Source organism: Labeo rohita, chromosome 23 (genome assembly GCF_022985175.1).
Source record: "Labeo rohita strain BAU-BD-2019 chromosome 23, IGBB_LRoh.1.0, whole genome shotgun sequence".
NCBI lineage: Eukaryota > Metazoa > Chordata > Actinopteri > Cypriniformes > Cyprinidae > Labeo > Labeo rohita.
The window spans coordinates 15,426,032-15,445,667 of NC_066891.1; the positions used below are offsets into that span (position 1 = coordinate 15,426,032).

The following is a 19,636-nucleotide window of genomic DNA, read 5'->3' on the forward strand; positions in this document are numbered from 1 at the left end:
TGCGCCATACTGAAACTACAAATTCATATGGTTTTCTGTCAGTTAGAGTAAGGACTTTTTTTTAAACATATAGATGTTTTTCAAAAGCAAAGTGAAAATATAATAAAGTAGTCTATTCATAATTTAAAAATCTGAGCCAGCAGTAAACTCCAGAAGATCTGGCTGAGGTAAGGGTGCTCTCGGCAGGTTCATGAGTGCTGAATGGCCACTGACGCCTTGGAGCTCACATCCCCGAAAACGTAAAAGCTAATTTTCAAATAGACGTTATCTTTATTAACTATGATGGCAATTTAGTGCTGCGTTAAAAAGTAAAAAAAAATCTAAGATTATGTGATTAAAGTCATAATATTTTTAATATTTTCGAGAATGAAGTTGAAATTTTTGGAATAAAGTTGAAATATTTTGAGAATGAAGTCGAAATATTACGAGAATAAAGTCGAAATATTACGAGAATAAAGTCGTAATTTCGAGAATAAAGTCGAAATACTACGAGAATAAAGATGAAATATTTTAAGAATAAGGTCAAAATACTACGAGAATAAAGTTGAAATATTGCAAGAATAAAGTCAAAATATTACAAGAATAAAGTTGAAATATTGTGAGAATAAAGTCTAAATGTTTCAAGAATAAAGTTGAAATGTTTTGAGAATTTAAAACGTAGAAATTAAAGTTATAATATTTTGAGAGCATAGCCTATATTGAGCATGCAAATGGCCCGGATTGAGAGCACTGGGAGAAGGTGTCAGGTTGCATTGATTATTTGTAGTGCACCAGCCCCCCAATAGCAATAAGCTTTGTGCTTTTGGTACTTTTAATATAAAACAAAGTCTTTCAAAATCAGTTTTATAGTGAAATATAAACTATGTGTCTTACAGTAATGTGTTTTTCAAGCTTTTTAATCGATTCATTAAATGATACTGCTTTTTTGTTGTTGTTGTTGTTGTTGTTGTGAGAATTCCACCACCTATTCCACAAAAAAACAACAATAAAATGTTCTAAAGTGGATTCCATTTCGTTAACATAAGTTATGTTGTTGTCTTTTCTGAGGTGGGCCACATAACTTTAAGTAACTATTCACAAGCTTTTTTATTCACGGTACAATACAGTAAAGATTGGACATAATACTATATGTAACGTCTTCCATTCATTATCTGTTACGCGCCAGTCACCCAGTAATTTTGTGCTTTGTTGCTTTTAATATAACACAGCTCAGCTTTCAAATAGAATAGAGTATACTCTTAAAATATTATAACTTTAATCTCGTAATTGCTACAAATTAATTATCGGAATTTTGAAAAAATTTTGAGAATAAAGTCGAAATTACAATAATAAAGTCGAAATGTTTCAAGAATAAAGTCGAAATGTTTCGAGAATAAAGTCAAAATTAAGATAATTAATTCGTAGCAATTACGAGATTAAAGTTAGAATATTTTGAGAGTATATTCTAGCCTATTACTTTATTCTCTAAATGTTTTGACTTTATTCTCGTAATTTCGACTTTATTCTCGAAATATTTTGACTTCTCGTAATTTCAACTTTATTCTTAAAACATTTCGATTTTATTCTCGAAACATTTTGACTTTATTCTTGTACTTTCAACTTGATTCCTAAAATATTTGAACTTTATTCACGTAGTATTTTTACTTTATTCTTGTAATTTCGACTTTATTCTCGAAATATTATGACTTTAATCTCATAATCTTAGATTTTTTTTTAGTTTTTAACATGGCAATAAAACACTGTTGTAATTACCAAACCACATATTTGAAGTCTAAACAAGTACATTCTCACCTACAAAATGCTTCAAACTACATTCTGTGACACAAAAACCTTATTATTTATAAAATTATAGTGGATTTGGGCCTCCAACATGAAAATAATATTGCAAGCGGCGTGATACAAACTGTAAAACAGTTGGAGCTCTGTTATCACTAGAATATTGGACTCCTCTCAGCCAATCACATTCGAGGACCAGAAAGAATTGTTGTATGTATTTGTTTAATTAAAATATGACATTTTAATTAAACGTAATATAAAAATGTTTTGCATCTTTCAAGCATGTGAGTATCCAAACTCTGCATTAAGAATCCTTTGCTCTAAATAGGAAAATCACATGACCAGCACCATTGGTGGTTGCCAGATTAAAGACATTACCGCGACAGATCTCTTATGAGTCGGTATATCAATGCAGAACATTAAAAATGTTCATTGATGTTTTATTCCTTCTTCCCCCTGCTCGTCTGTTATTCCAATTAGTGTGTTTTCTGCGGGTATAAAAGCACAAGTGGGTGTATTATAATAGAAGCTTTAAAAATAAAGATGATTGTTATTTTACATATCAACCAGAGTTTAAATTAGTCATCATAATTAATTTTCTCTTCCGAAATGGTTGTTTTAAATGTAGATGTATGCAAAGACCTGAATAGATACAGCAGCCTCACCCCATTAGCTACTGGAGTAAAAGGCTGAGCCTGTCACAATATTTTTTCCAAACTGAGGTAATGATGTGCAAGTGTTGGTGTTATACAGTGCTCTAGTGTGATATAGTATATGGCATATGTCAGTTTAATATAGCTTTATTGTCTGGTAGTGAGACAGAAACACTCTAAGGAGTGTCACTGGAACTATTTTGGTCCTTTCCTGTAGTAAGATGTCTTGTAAAGTACACTGTTCAAAAGTTTGGTGTCTGTAAGACTTTTTTTTTTTTTTTTATAGTAAAATATTACAATTTTTAGCAATATTCTGAAATATTATTACAAATTCAAATGACTATTTTCTATTTTAATATATTTTAAAATTTATTTATTTATTTATTATTATTATTCTTTTTTTTAGCATCATCTCAAGTTCAAGTTTATTTTATTTATGTAAATAGCACATTTAAAATCAGCAAGAAAAAGTTTAATTTGAACATTTTTGGCTTTGGTCATTTAGTGTGTTTTTTGATATAAAGACATATTTTGCAAGATCATAGGATATTATGGGATTTCTAATCATACTGCATATTAAATACTCAACGCAATACCTAAATATAGTACCGTCTTTTATGAAGATACAGATTAACCACTTGTTTTATCATTTGTCTTGTCATATAAACGCCTGACTGCTGTTAAAATCATCTGTACTGGCGTGTTTTTGCTAATGTGGCAATGTGGATGTGAGGGTGCACAGCAGCTGTATGTGATTTGTAACACCTTTCGCACTGAGGCTTGTGTGGTAGATTTAGATCGATAAACACTTCAGACAATCAAGCTGTGTCGAATAAAAGATGTGAGTGCAGGAATTTAATAGCGTGTGTGTCCATGCAGTCTGTTGCTAAGCCATGTGAACCATCCTGTGAGACATTCAGGTAGGAGTTGAGCAAATTACTTAGCGTTGTCATGGGACTGGCTATGGCAGCGCTTAACATTATGCTTCACTTCATACGTTTTTCCACTGTACCCATGAGCATTCACTTAATTTTTGTTGTTTATAAAATATTTATCCATTTTTTTTTTTTTTTTACCACTTCCAAATAGTGTCACTCAGAAGTTTTCAGTCAAGTGAAAACATGCTTTTTTCATAATTACATTTTTATGGCTTGATTCACAAGCTCTGCTAACAATAGGAATTCAGTGCAGAGAAAATAATGTGCTTCCCTTGCGGTCTGGAAGTTTACTAGAAACAACATACTGTCAAACAGTCAGAAAGTCCCTTTCAAGAAAAGTCTGTTCACTCTGTGGCCATATTTGCAGGTTTTTTTGGTCATCCAAGACCAAATTCTATCTACTTAAATGGGGAAATCCTGAAACTGCTTGCCACACTTACATTTCAATAGCATATTTTGTTGGTGACTAGCTCTTTTGTTTAAAAGGTGGACTTCCCCTGGTGAAAAAACCAGCATATGCTGGTAGGTATGTTTTGATGCTGGAATGCTGGTTAGGTAGGTTTTGATGCTGGTTTAAGCTGGTCCTTTGCTGGTTTATCCTGGTCCTTAGCTGGTTTAAACTGGTCCTTTGCTGGTTTATCCTGGTCCTTAGCTGGTTTAAGCTGGTCCTTTGCTGGTTTTTGCTGGTCATGTTGCTGGTCAAGGACCAGCATAAACCAGCAAAGGATCAGCTTAAACCAGCATCAAAACCTACCTAACCAGCATCTCAGCATCAAAACATACCTACCAGCATATGCTGTTTTTTTCACCAGGGCCTTGCAATATTGTGTGTTGTGCTTCTCCCATCCATAAGTAATGTAAGTGTTTTTATGCAACCTGGCCATTTGAACGTGTCCGTGTTAAAGGCAAAAGGTAGTCAGTGGAAGTACAGTGATGTATCAAAATTCTTAAGTAATACAGGGACAGCTCTATATACAGTTTAAGTCAAAAGTTTACATACACCTTACAGAATCTGCAAAGTGCAAAATTTAGTCAAAATAAGAAGTATCAAACAAAATGCATGTTATTTATATTTAGTACTGACCTGAATAAGATATTTCACATTAAAAAGGGTTTACATACAGTCCACAAGAGAAAATAATAGTTGAATTTATAAAAATGACCTTGTTCAAAAGTTTACATACACTTGATTCTTAACACTGTGTTGTTACCTGAATGATCCACAGCTGTGTTTTTTGTTTTGTTTGTTTAATGATAGTTGTTCATGAGTCTCTTGTTTGTCCTGAACAGTTAAACTGCCCACTGTTCTTCAGAAAAACCTTCAGGTCTCAAATTCTTTGGTTTTTCAGTATTTTTATGTATTTTAACCCTTTCCAATAATGACTGTATGATTTTGAGATTGATCTTTTCACACCGAGAACAACTGAGGGACTCATATGCAACTATTACAGAAGGTTCAAACACTCACTGATGCTCCAGAAGGAAACACAATACATTAGGAGCCGGGGGGTGAAAACTTTTGAACAGAATGAAGATGTGTAGATTTTATTTATTTTTATTATTAGTAGTGCCCTTCACAAGCTACAAACGATACTTACATGTTTCCCAAAAGACAAAATAAGTTAAATTTACCCTGATCTTAAAATTCATAATGCATGATAAATAAACACATAATCGCTTACTTTATGTCCTCGGTGTTTACTGCTGTATGACAACGCACTGCACCGGTGTTGCCAAGTCCACAGGTTTTCCGTGGAACTGGGGTACTTTTTCAGTGTTGCCGCAGGTTGTTTTTCAACTTGACAGTGGGTTGAAGCGACCCCACTAACTCAATATTGACCCCCCCCAGAACGCAATTGGGCTATCTTTGGACTACTTTTGTGAAGCAATTTTGCTGATTCTGTTGTGAAAACCTGGCAACCCTGTTCGTAATGTTCTTTTGTGCATGTGTTTCAGGTCAGAACCAATATTGGCCACATTTAATACAAAAATGTGAACAGATATAGAAAAAATCTGATCTGAATTAACCACTAAGGCTAAGCCAGACAATGAAAATATAAATATAAATAAATAAATCTAAAAATGATTTGTGTTTGGGACACTGTGAGAATGGAGACTGTAGTGTACAATGTAAATTTGAAAACTTTTAGCTTAAATGTTTAATATGAGTAAACAGTGCTCATAAACCAACACTTATTGACTGTATCTTAAACACAAAACAAACAAAAAAAACTTATGCATAATGGCTACATACCTACATTTCCCCTTCCAGTTTCTTAATTTCTTCATAATTTAAAGTGCTTGAGGGAAAAAAAAAATTCTTTAATGTTTCTCTAGATGTTTTATTTAGGGCCAAAATCCAAAATCATCATCTGTCGGTTTGTCTGGTGTATTTGAATATGATTCTGTGAATATATTACATTTTTTTGTCTCTTGGTTATCATTATCCTTAAGAAACTGTATCTGTGGAGTTCTGAGCTTTCGAATGTTTTGATGATAGGCTCACAGCTCTCTTCTTAGACCCTTGGGTTCAGCTTAAAGTCTCATATGAGCGGGATATTCCTCAGATCACTTTCACTTGCGTGGAAAAAAAAATCTCTTCTCCAAATCTTCTTGCGGTCTGTTGAGCTCTGGGACTTAGAAATAACAACTGTGTGTCATTGCTAAGAACATGGTCCAGACGCATCAGACGGTGTTACAACAAATTTATGAATATGTGCCTGAAGCTTTACGAGAGGCTGTTTACCTCCCAAAGTCTTAGTGTGTGAATTCTGCATTGCTCCCAGCAGTCCTTCAGTTTGAGAACCCCGGCTTTGTTTGCTGTGGCGCTCCGCCATTCTGAGATCCGGGGAATTAGGGGATTTGAGATTGCAGTGGAGAAGTAGCTATGAAATAGAGCGATCTAAAAACGGCCCGGATGTGGCATGGAGATTTACTCGCAGAGCCGTTATTTTCCTCTGTGAAGAAGCAAGGAGAAAAGCTGGCCCTAAAAAGCCTGGGATGTCATGCAGCATCATGTGCTGTGATTTATACTAGCAACCGAATAAAGAAAAACCCCCAGGCTGCACCTTGATTTTTACACTTGTCCTGTTCGCTTAACTCCTGGGAAACACTTGTCTTGTATTTTCTCCTTTCACAACATTTTAGATGCTTGATCAGATTTCTGTCAGTTTTATGTATTATTATAAATTAAAATAAAACATTTATTATTAAATTATATCATAAATATATCATTAAATATTGGGGATGCCACATGACATTTTACAACCTGAAATCATAAAGAGGTCAAATTTTCTGTTAATTATTATAATGATGTTTTCCAGTTTATATGCGTTGTATGTATGTATGTATGTGTGTGTATGTATGCAAGCAAGGAAGATAATTAAAAAAAATTCATTTTGCTGCATTTCATATAGTGAATATACAAGGAAAATATGTTACATGTCATAATTTTATACATAACATTTATAAATTAGCAGTTCATAATTGACACTTTAACATTTATTTATTTATTTATTTTTTATTTATTTATTTATTTATTTATTTGTTTATTTATTTATTTTTATTAAGACAAAAGATACCATTCAAAATTGTGTGTCTGCGTGCGTGTGTTTAAATAACTTCAATTTTAAATAGGTTGTGACTCCCCCAAAACATTTTGATATTTATCAATAAATAATTTATGATATTTGGAAAATGCTTTTTTTTTCTTCAGAAAAATATATTTAAAAACTAAATTTTTAAGAAAAACTTTCAATTATGTTACTTATTTGAAAAATATGTTACATGTCATAATTTTCTGTTTTAATCAAATATTAAAACATTTAATATACTAAAATATTTAATATATATAGATTACTATTATGTAATAAATATTTATAAATAAGCAGTTCATATTTAGCTCTTGTGTGTGTATTTAAATAACTTAAATTTTAAATGGTGATTTGCCAAAAACATTATGATAATTATTTGTGATATTTGGGGAAAAAAAAACGGTTTTTTTTGACGTTTTGGAAACTTTTATTTCGTTACATTTCATATAGTGAATATATGAGAAAAATATGTTATTTGTCATAATTTAATGTTTTAATCAAATGTTAAAACATTTAATATATTAAAATATTTCATATATAAATTACTATTATATAATAAATATTTAAAAATTAACAGTTCATAATTGTCTCTGTAACATTTTTTTTTAATTAGTTAAACAAAAGATACTATTCAAAATTGTGTGTGTGTGTGTGTGTGTGTATTTAAATAACTTTAAATAGATTGTGACTCCCCAAAAACATTATGATATTCATCAGTGAATAATTTGTGATATTTGGAAAACATTTTTATTTGATTTGTTTTGTAGAAAAATACATTATAAAAACTTTTCTTTTTTTTTTGTTACATTACATATATTGAATATACAAGGAAAATATGTTACATGTCATGATTTTCTGTTTTAATCAAATATTAAAATATATATAATATTTAAATATTTCATATATATATATATATATATACAGGGGTTGGACAGTGAAACTGAAACACCTGGGTTTAGACCACAATTATTATGCCGTTTGGCCTCCTTTTGCAGCCAATACAGCATTATTTCATCTTGGGAATGACAAATACAAGTCCTGCACAGTAGCCAGAAGGATTTTGAGCCATTCCTTTCGCAGAACAGTGGCCAGGTCGCTATGTGATGTTGGTGTATGAAAACATTTCCTGACTCGCTCCTCCAAAACACCCCAAAGTGGCTCAATAATATTCAGATCTGGTGACTGTGCAGGCCATGGGAGATGTTTAACTTTACTTTCATGTTCATCAAATCACTCTTGTCACCAGTCTTGCTGTGTGTATTGGTGCATTATAATCCTAATACACGGCACCACCTTCAGGGTACAATGTTTGAGCTATTGGGTGCACATAGTCAACCTTCACACTCTGCTCTTATTGGTTGAATGTGCGATCAGTAAAGACTGGCCACCAGGCTGCATAAATATAGCCATGAAACCTCCAACACTATATTGGCCAGTGTTTCAGTTTCATTGTCCAACCCCTGTATATATATATATATATATATATATAAATATATATATAATTTACTATTATATAATAAAGATTTATAAATTAGCAGGTCATAATTGGCTCTGTAACATTTTTTTAAATTAATTAATTATTTAAAACAAAAGATACCGTTCAAAATTTGGTGTGTGTGTGTGTGTTGTGATTCCCCAAAAACATTATGACATTTATCAATGCATAATTTGTGATAAATTTTGTTACATTTCATATAGTGAATATACAAGCAAAATATGTTACATGTCATAATTTTATGTTTTAATCTAATATTAAAACATTTAATATATTAAAATATTTAATATACATAAACTGCTATTATGTAATACATATTTATAAACATATATTGGTGGAATATTGTGGAATATTAGTCTTTTGCAACCATTATTCCAGTTATCAGTGTGACATGATCCTTCGGAAATCATTCTAATATGCTGATTTGTAACATTTTTTATTGTTATCACTGTTGAAAACAAATGTTGCTTAATATTTTTGAGGATTTTTGAGCATACATTTGAAATATATAATGGTAACATTATAAATGTCTTATTTGTGCATTATTATGCATCCGTGCTGGATAATAGTGGTATAAAAAACACTCCTTTTAAACAATAGTGTAAGTGTATGTATATATATGGTACTGTCACTAAAAATCACAGCACGCTCTGTACTCCGCTGTCACATTGATTTATTCAAGCCAATTGATCTTGAAAAACATAGCGAGGCTTTGGTGGACTGGGAGGGTTTAGACTTTCTGTGGTTATATTTGCATACATCTTCAGGCAACAGACCCTATAGGAGACAGATTTACACTTTGCACTATATTCTTCCACCAATTCCACCATCGATATTAAATGTAAATGCGTTCACATGGGAACGCAGATCTAGTTCAAAGGCATGATACGCCAACCCCTCTGAGCTCTCGCTAATGGTGGTCACTGATTGTGATGCCAGTTCTTATCAGCGTGGCTCCCATTGTCCTGAAAATATCAGCTGTCAGAGATGCGTGGGAGGAAGAGAGACTGTGTAATTGAGGGCCGCTGAGTCGGGTTAACACACAGTATCCCTGTCTTCCTGATTGCCCTTTGTGTGTGGGTAAATTACGAAGTGTTAGTACAGTTTTCCATTTTGTTGCAATTTTGCCCTGTAATTAACAGAAGGACCATGATTTAATTGGCTCTATTTCAAGCTTCAGATGACCCCTGTAATCCTTGTTGTTTGTCGCCTGCCGCTTTATGTCCTCACGCGTTAATTCTTCATTTCATGCTGTCCTTTGAGCGCAAAACAAGGCTTTTTGTTTTTGATCGGGATTTGATGATGAGAGCTGACAGGGCGCACGTCGCGTCTTATAGCTGGGTTTCTATGGAAACCAGGTTACATTGGAAGACATTTGAAGGGAAAACCCTCGGGCCCCGGTTTGTTCTCTGACTCAGTTTCAAAACAAATCTTAATTGAATTTGTGGGCCTCCTGATATTACTCATGTGCTCCAGACATGGCTCAACCCCGGTGAACCTTGTGCCTGAGGAGGAGGGGGGAAATTAACAGCCCCCTCCTTTCATGTGCTATCTCATAAGACAGCATGTTCTCCACTCTGCTCCTGCAGCACTGGGCTGGAAAATGTTGCTGAGCGCCAAGAGAGGCTTATGGGATGGAATACAGGTTCCACAAGCATAAATGCTGGATTCGTTATGCATCAGAGGTCGAGCTTGTTTTTTTTGTTTTTTTCAATATGATAGCTATATAGGGAATAAATAAAAGCATGGCTGCATATCTAATTGGAACGTGAACTTGCAATCCAATCCACTGACCTGTGCTTTCTTGTGTAAAAAACAATGTGTATATAAATTTTTTAGTGTATTTTTGAATAGAACAGATAGGATAAAAAAATGCTGTTGACCCACTAGGACTCTCTCTCTCTATATATAAGTAGAACTAGTGGGTCATTGGCACTGTTTTTATCCTATATATTCTTTTTAAAAATTAATTTAAAGGAGAAGTCCACTTCCAGAACAACAATTTACAAATAAATTACTCACCCCGTTGTCATCCAAGATGTTTGTGTCTTTCTTTCTTCAGTCGTAAACATTTCAGCATTTTTCTCCATATAATGGACTTCTGTGGTGCCCCGATTTTGAACTTCCAAAACGCAGTTTAAATGCCGCTTCAAACGATCCAAAATGCGGTTGTAAATGATCCCAGCCGAGGAAGAAGGGTCTTAGCTAGTGTAACGACTGGTTATTTTAATAAAAATAATACAATTTGAATACTTTTTAATCTCAAATGCTCGTCTTGCCTTTCTCTCCCTGAACTCTGTATATTCTGAACCCAGTTGTATTTTCTCCTTCAACTTAAAAAATCATTTCAAAATCATCCTACATCGCTGCAGAAATACTGACCGAGTCTTTGCAAAGTGAACATGCAAAGAAGATCAAACACCCTTAACAAAAAAGGTAAAACAGCGATAGGACGATTTTGAAGTTGAGGGAGAACATGAGATGGGAGTTTTTCAACATACCCTAACTGTCATGAACCGGAAAAAAACAGAGTCCAGGCAGAGTAAGAAAAGACGAGCGTTTGGCATTAAAAAGTATATAAATTGTAGTATTTTTATTAAAATAACCGATCGTTATGCTAGATATGATAGATTCTTTCTCGGCTGGGATCGTTTGAAGCTGCATTTAAACTGCATTTTGGAAGTTCAAAATTGGGGCACCATAACAGTCCATTATATGGAGAAAAATACTTTGCTCAAAAAACAAAATTTCTTTATGACTGAAGAAAGAAAGACATCTTGGATGACAAGGGGGTGAGTACATTATATATGAATCTTTGTTTTGGAAGTGGACTTCTCCTTTAAAAATACAATGAATTCAATACACCTCTTCTATAATGAGCACTTTTTTTATTTCTATATATGTAGAGAAAAAGAGAGAGAGAGATGGGTATTATTATGTATTGTATTGGATATGTATTGGATTATTATGTAATCAAACTCCAAAAATTAAGTACTTGCTGATTTTGTCCCGATCTATCACAAGCTTAAATGTGATTTTATACAGCAGTTCAGTAAAAAAGAAGTCAATATTCTGTTTTATTTTAAACACAATATGTGTTTTTGCTCAATTTTGCAGGGAACATATTACCTTTGAAGCCATAGCACAAATGTTGCGAGTCTCAGAGCAACACAGCGGTGTTTAGTTTCTGAATTAATCCGCGTTTTGAACGATTCGCGATTCAGAGAGCCATTTACTTCATGCCTGAATGAATCAGCCGTTTGAACGAATCGAAGACATTCACCGCCACCTGCCGGCAGATTTAGTTTCTTATTTTGAATATCATTTCATTAAATATAAAAAAAAAAAGAATAAAAATAAAAACACTAAAGGAATAGTTCACCAAAAAAATGTAAATTCTGTCATCATTTACTCTCCCTCATGTCGTTTCAAACCTTTCTTTTGTGGAACATGAAAGAAGGTATTTTGAAGACTCGTTAAGGCTTGTTGACTCTGAGTCAACTTTGCAGACTGTTTACACTGAAGGATAGCTACCTTACAAACTGCAAAAAAGATATTTTCCGACAACCCATATGACCTGCTCTTTAAATGTTCCTTTTTAAAATAGTCATTCATTAGTCAGGTGGCTACACAGCATTTGACCACTGGATTTACAAAAAGCATATTGTTTCAACATTGCATTAACTACTGATGAACACATACATTTTTATTTAAATGAATGTGGTATGTCTCCCCAAAAACATATTTATCAATAATTCATGATATTTTGGGGGGAAAAAAAATATTTTTCTTTAAAAAATATTTAAAAACTTTTTGGAAAATTCAGATTCATTATGTTTCATATAGTGAACATGCAAGGAAAATATGTTGCATGTCAGTAAACTTAGTTTTGGTTTTGATGTTAGTCCAAGAAAAAGGTGAGGCCTTTTTTCCCCCCAAATGATCACTCTAACTACCTCAGACTTACGACCTCTGTTCTGGGCAGCCCTGAGAAAATTATACTTTGACTGACTGATTACGTTTATGAACCATTATATGCACGGCTCATTAGCTCAGTATTATAGCCAGCCTTGTGTGACACATCATGCTGGTTGGTAAGCAGGTCCATGGGGAGTCACAGTGTCACACTGTTTGGATTCATTATCCATATCTCAATGGATGGCAGAAAACCCCAGTGCCGCATGTCTTCCATACTGCTGTCTTCATGCTGATTAACAGCCAAATCATCATTAATGTCCAGTTTGCATACCATAAATGCTCGCACTGGGTAATAGCCTATTAAATTATTTCATTCATTTTGGACGTGAAAAAGATTAAATTGGCATTTGTATACATTTTATCACAAATTTTATACATGATTAAACTTCTTATTTAACCACACCACATAACTGCCACATCAGCTTGACATTATCATTGCTGTCCAGCTGCGCAGGCTAGCCAAACTTATTAGAAATCAAAAGACAACAGAGGCAAACCAGCAGGAGCCACATTTCAGAGTCTGGATCATTTCAGATGGCAAAACAGAAGCTACATGGCAGCATTTGAATGTGGAAATCCTCTGAACACATAAATCCCTGGACCTAGAAATTTCATATCCACTCGGGATAAACCCTGAGCCCTTCAAATGGACACTTTAGAGAAAGCAGTTTACAGAATTTACAGAAAAAAAAACCCATGACAGCTTATTCACATGAAACGGGGAGCTTCAGCAAAAATACGGCCTGTTACATTTAAACTATTAGAAACTTTAGAGAAGCTACATCAGCACGTACAGTATGATGCACTCACTGCAAAAAATAATTTAACCAGTATATTTGTCTTGTTTTCCACCAAATATCTAAACATCCTTAAAGGGATCCTGGGTATTAAGACTTGTATGGTTTAATATAACATAAATGATCTTTAACTGAAATATATAGTAAAAAAAAAAAAAAAAAAAACAACAACAAAAAAAAAACATGAAAGATTAAATATTATACGTTCTTTAAAAATCCAAAAATCCAGTCCGATCTCCCTAAAACTTTGCATGCTTGTTTAGAATCACTTGTCGCATGTGCACATTAGGTTTTGTGAAGTTTTGAGTTTTTGTTTAGGCTTTATAGGCTTTTGGGTATATTTTGAACAGATTGAGCGAAAAACCTAGGAAAAGTAGTTTTTTTACATTTTCTCAATCATTTAACTAACGGTTTGATTGACAGTGGTGGTTGGCAAAGTTGTTCAGAATGAGGAAGTCTGTTGTATGATATGAATATTGTGCGTATGTGTGAAAAACCATACAATATAAAATTGTTTACGCCCTTGAAAAATGTGACATTGCCCCCATTGGCCAATTTCTTTCAAACTTCTCACAGACCTTTAGGGCCATGAATCAAACAGGCCCAACGAGTTTTGTTCCAATCGACCTCCATTAACCTTGTCTAATAGGTGCTCAAAGTCCATCAGCCTATGGCAGCCATGTTTTTTGAGATATGCGAATGTCCATATAGCCACTCGTGGCACTTTTGACCAAGAGCGTGCATACAGATTTTCATGTTGATAGGACAAATGGTTGCATAGTTATGCCCGTTTTTATACTCATATAGTGTCACCAAGTAGCCAAGCTCCACAATTTTTTCCTATGATCTAAGATTTAGCTCTTACACGTACATTGTGAGTTTGGGAAAGATATCTCATTCCATTTAAAAGTTATAGCCATTTTAGTAAAGGAGGCTCTGACCCTTTTGAATGTTTGGTGACCCTTTGCGATGGAGAGTCAACTTTTTTTGGTAATTACTGATATTCAGTTTCCAGAGAATTTTACTGCACTGGTTTGGTTCCGATCGGGTGAAAAACCTAGAACTAGAACATGCGAAATACCCAAAGATTTTACCAGACGAATCACGGACAAACCCAAGCCATGCGTTTTCTCCAAGGATTCCCACAACATAAGACACTTGAGCCTGCGACGAACGGTTAAGGAGTTATGTTTGATTTTGTACTTTTGATCACTGTAGCGCCCCATCAGGCCGATTGGGGCGAGCCTTGGTGACGTTGTAGACAGTGGCAGTACTACCATCCCTCCAAGTTTCAAGTCTCTACAACTTACGGTTTGCTCTGCCTGATCAATGGAGATTGCTGATCCTTGGCTATTCTAAACATTACAATAGGGTTTCAGCTCTACGTGCTTAAATCCTAAGTTCGAATCCAGGTTTGTGGACCTTTCCCTCCCCACCTCTCTCTCCTACTTCCTGCTTCCTGCTTGTCCTATCAAAATGAAGGCAAAAGACACCCAAAATAAATCCCCAAAAAAATAAAAAAATCTTTGAACGGCTTCCAAAGTTTTGATTAGTTTCTCCAATTCTACACTTTAACCTCGAGTCTTCTTTGCATTGTATTGTGTGCTTACAGTAGTCACGTAATGACAAACGACTTGGGAAGGAATGAGGAACTGAATGAAGAACAAAAGTTCTGAAAGACTCTAAATTAGATGTGGCCCCGGGCCCTTTGAACTGTCAGTGGAGATTTATATTCCATTTGAGCAAGGACACATTGTACACTCTGCAGGAAGCCCAGGGAGATCCAAGCATGCATTATTTCAAATAAATCAAACCGGTCGAAGCAGTGGGCGGAGAGCGTTTGAATGAAAAAACGTAATCAGTATTTCTTACTGTGCAAACACATCTCAGACGGAAAATAAAAATGAATTCAGCCACCTCAATATCATTGCTATAAAACCTATAGAGCTCCCACACAAAATGACAAATCTCTCTTTTCTTTTAAATTAGTGTTTACATGGTGCTTGTCAGCAGTCTTGGAGCTTCTCCAGTCCATTTGTTCCATTGCAAGCAAATTCTCTGTAATCGTGAAGAAATGAGTTCGAGCTTGCTTTCCGCCTACATGTGTAAGAGCCATTGATGGGTGGAGAGCTTCGCAGTGAGAGCGCTTGATATTGCTGCGCCATCTTCCGCTAGCATTGTTCCCTTGGAAATAGATTATAGGCCTGTATCTGTGATATCTTTAATTACATTTCATCATTTCTGCTCTGTGTGATTGTGTGCTTGTTGTGAAATTCAAGGTCTCAGACAGTGTTTGATTTGCAGAGGATTACAGTAAACAAACCCCATTGATAAGAGTCTTTGGTCATTTGACCCTGCTAATGCACTTTTTCCGTTTTGTCTGTCTCACTGTTTTGACCATCTGTTTGTCCATATTGTGCGGCCCATCACTTCCGTCCGGCTGTAGACATCACTGTTGGCCTTCCCATCGGTGTGATAATCGCGTGTGGCTTGGCGCTGCTGTTGCTTGCTGCATTCGTCTCCTGGAAGCTGTGCTGGGTCCCTTGGAGGAACAAAGCCCTCTCGTCGAGTTCTGCGGCCCTCGCTCCTGACGACTGCCCCTCATTTCATTTACCGTCTTTTCTGCCCAGTCCTCAGCCGTCTGAGGTCACTATGGCGACTGAGAAGGAAAAGTATCCTATGGCGTCGATGGGCTTCCTGGAGGCAGCTGTTAAAATAAGTCACACCTCTCCCGACATCCCTGCCGAGGTGCAGCTCTCCATGAGGGAGCACTTCTTGCGCCGTACGCAACGCATGCAAAGACAGACCACAGAGCCAGCGTCATCCACCAGGTAACAGTGCCAAAAAGCATCCATGAAAACACACACATACTCTGCTGTTTAAAAGTTTGGGGTCATGTTTTGAATAGAATATTTAAAAACAGTAATACTGTGAAATGTTACTGCAATTTTAAAAGTTAAGTTTATTCATATATAATGTTGTAAAATTGTGTAAATTGTTGTCACTGGATAATGATTAATTCATTTATTTTATGTTTGATATTAAAGTATTATTATTATGTCTAGATGTTAATAGAGTCCTTGTGGACAAAGTCCTCAAAAGTACTCAAAAAGTACACTACCAGTCAAAAGTTTTTGAACAGTAAGATTTTTAATGTTTTTTAAAGAAGTCTCTTCTGCTCATCAAGTCTGCATTTATTTGATCTAAAGTACAGCAAAAACAGTAACATTTTTGAAATATTTTATAAACTTAAAATAAGTTTTCTATTTGAATATATTTTAATTGTAATTTATTCCTGTGATTTCAAAGCTGAATTTTTAGCATCATTATTCCAGTCTTCAGTGTCACATGACCCTTCAAAAATAATTCTAATATTCTGATTTACTGCTCAAAAACATGTATTATTATTATTATTATTGTTATTATTATGTTGAAAACAGCTGAGTAGCTGAGTTTTTTGGTGAATTAGAAAGTTCAGAAGAACAGCATTTATCTGAAATAGAAATCTTTTGCAAAACGGTAAATGTTTATCATTACTTTTGATCAATTTAAATCTTCCTTGCTAAATAAAAATATTAATTTCTATAGCTTTTGAATGGTATAGTGTATAATGTTACAAAAGCTTTTTATTTCAGATAAATGCTGATCTTTGGATCTTTCTATAAAAAATGTACTGTTTTAAAAACTGAAAATAATAATAATAAAAATTACAGCAAATCAGAATATTAGAATGATTTCTAAAGGATCATGTGACTGGAGTAATGATGCTGAAGATTCAGCTTTGAAATCACAGGAATAAATTACATTTTAAAATATATTCAAACAGAAAAGTAGTTATTTTAAGTAGTAAAAATATTTCAAAATTGTACTGTTTTTGCTGTATTTTGGATGAGCAGAAGAGACTTCTTTAAAAAGCATTAAAAACCTTACTTTTTAAAAACTTTTGACTGGTATTATATATATATTTAAGAGATTTTACATTATTGACACCTTTTTAAAAAAATTATATCAGCTGTATTTTAAACATATTTATTAGAGATCACGACACATTATTCCTACAAATCAAGAAGTTTCAAAGCAGGAAGATATATATATTAGACAAATTGAAATTCTGCTGTGAAGCAGCTCTAGAAGACATTAGTGTCATTGTTTAGTTTCAAATCAGTTCAGAGTTGATTCAGTTCAGTTCGAAAACTGTGTAAAGTTCATCAATTATGAAGCCAGTACAAATCAGCAGCTCTACAGGAAGTAACAGTGTCATTACTCAGCTCAAGTCAGTTTAATGTTGATTTAATTTCATTCATTAACAGTGTCAGTGTTTAAAAATTCATCATTTATGAAACAAATTCGATTCAGCTATAAAGCAGCACTACAGAAGAAAATAGTGTTATTATCTGGTTCAACTGAGTTCAAGTTTTGTTCCCATCCAATAGAGTCAGTAGTCAAATAAGTAATAAGAAATAATGAATGCTAAGTGTTACCATATTACCTGTTTCATGACTTTAAGTGTTGCCAGTAACAAAATTACTGTGTTTTCATTTATTTCCCATATTTTTTCCAGTCATATCAAATATGTTACAATTTTGCAGTAACTAAATTGTTCTTAAAGGAATAGTTCACCCACAAATGAAAAATTATTAATTACTCACCCTCAATTCGTTACAAACCCGTAAGACCTTTGTTCATCTTCAGAACACAAATTAAGATATTTTTGATGAAATCCAAGCGCTTTTTGACCCTGCTTAGACAGCAACGCAACTACCTTGTTCAGGGTCCAGAAAGGTAGTGAGGACATCATTAAAACAGTCCATGTGACATCAGTGGTTCAAGCTTAATTTTACGAAGTTGCGAGAATAATTTTTGTGTGCAAAGAAAAAAAAGACTTTATTCCACAAGTTCTTCTCTTTAGTGTCAGTCTTCGAAAGCTCAGAAAGCTTTCAGATTTCATCAAAAATATCTTTATTTGGTGTTCTGAAGATAAATGAAGGACTTACGGGCTTGGAGCAAAATGAAAGTGACTAATGACAGAGTGTTCCTTTTTGGGTGAAATATCCCTTTAAGAGAGGCATCCTTCCCCTTTTCCCCATCTTTTATACATTTTTAGCCTGTGCCTGTAGTCATTTACACACCCAGTGCTGCATAAACATTTACACATTTCATTAAAAATATGCAGCATTGTATATACCTGAAGGAAATGCATACTATGTATCATAGTCAGACCATTTACAGCAGGACTCAGAAGGCATCATCCATCACAAATGTCCAATAACAAAATCTCCCAAAGATATCACAGAACAGATGAACACTGACACCATCACACAAAGTGTAAAAATATTTATATTTGAAAAGAATATTGCTGATGATGCAGAAATATCCAGAGGAGTGTGAAGTCTTTCATCTGAGGCCGCTTTGTTATTTTATGCCTTCAATAATGTATTTCAGTTTCTCTTCAGGGCAAGTTTTTAATGTTTAGCTGCTCCATAATCCCTGGAACCGAGACAAGTTCTGCTCATGCATACTTGATTCATTTAGGGTAGTTCCAGGACACTTAATTACAGCACAGTACTTGTCCACTTGAAATTAAATATTTGTCATGTACGATTTGCCCATTAAGAAGTTTTATTTAATTGAGCTTCAGTATTTGGCTGCTCTTGAAGATTTTTCTGCTTTCTGTTACAGAGCAGCGGCACAGCAGTAGGTTTATTCACTCCTTTTGAGAATATCTGTTATGTTACATAACAAATGAAAGAAATGCTTTCTTTTGTCTTGTAAGTTCCATTTATATATACACTACCAGTCAAAAGTTTTTGATTTTTAATGTTTTTAAAGAAGTCTCTTTTGCTCACCAAGCCTTTGGTCTAAAGTACAGCAAAAACAGTAACATTTTTAAATATTTTTACTGTTTAAAATAATGGTTTTCTATTTGAATGTATTTTAAAATGTAATTTATTTCTGCGATTTCAAAGCTGAATTTTTAGCATCATTACTCCAGTCACATGATCCTTCACAAATCATTCTAATATTCTGATTTGCTGCTCAAATGAACATTTATTTATTATTATTATTTTGAAAACAGCTGAGTAGAATTTTTTCAGATTTCTTTGATGAATAGAAAGTTCAGAAGAACAGCATTTATCTGAAATAGAAATCTTTTGTAACATTATAAATGTCTTTATCATCACTTGTGATCAATTTAAAGCATCGTTGCTAAATAAAAGTATTAGCTTTTATCATTTCTTTTACAAAAAAAAAAGAAAAAAGATTATGACTCCAAGCTTTTGAATGGTATAGTGTATAATGTATAAAAGTTGGATCTTTCTATTCATCAAAGAATCCTGAAAAAAATACTCAACTGTTTTAAGTATTGCTTATAATAATAACAAATGTTTCTTGAACAGCAAATCAT

At 34.0% G+C, this 19,636-nt stretch overlaps 1 protein-coding gene across 1 annotated transcript in view; it reads left to right on the top strand.

Moving 5' to 3' along the window:
* The window catches only part of syt6a (synaptotagmin VIa), a 61,254-nt gene that overhangs the window by 25,831 nt on the left and 15,787 nt on the right, over positions 1-19,636 (top strand). Inside the window, exon 2 of the mRNA XM_051096804.1 lies at positions 15,677-16,061. Within this exon, the coding sequence (XP_050952761.1) occupies positions 15,677-16,061 (385 nt within the window). The remainder of the gene's footprint in view (positions 1-15,676; positions 16,062-19,636) is intronic.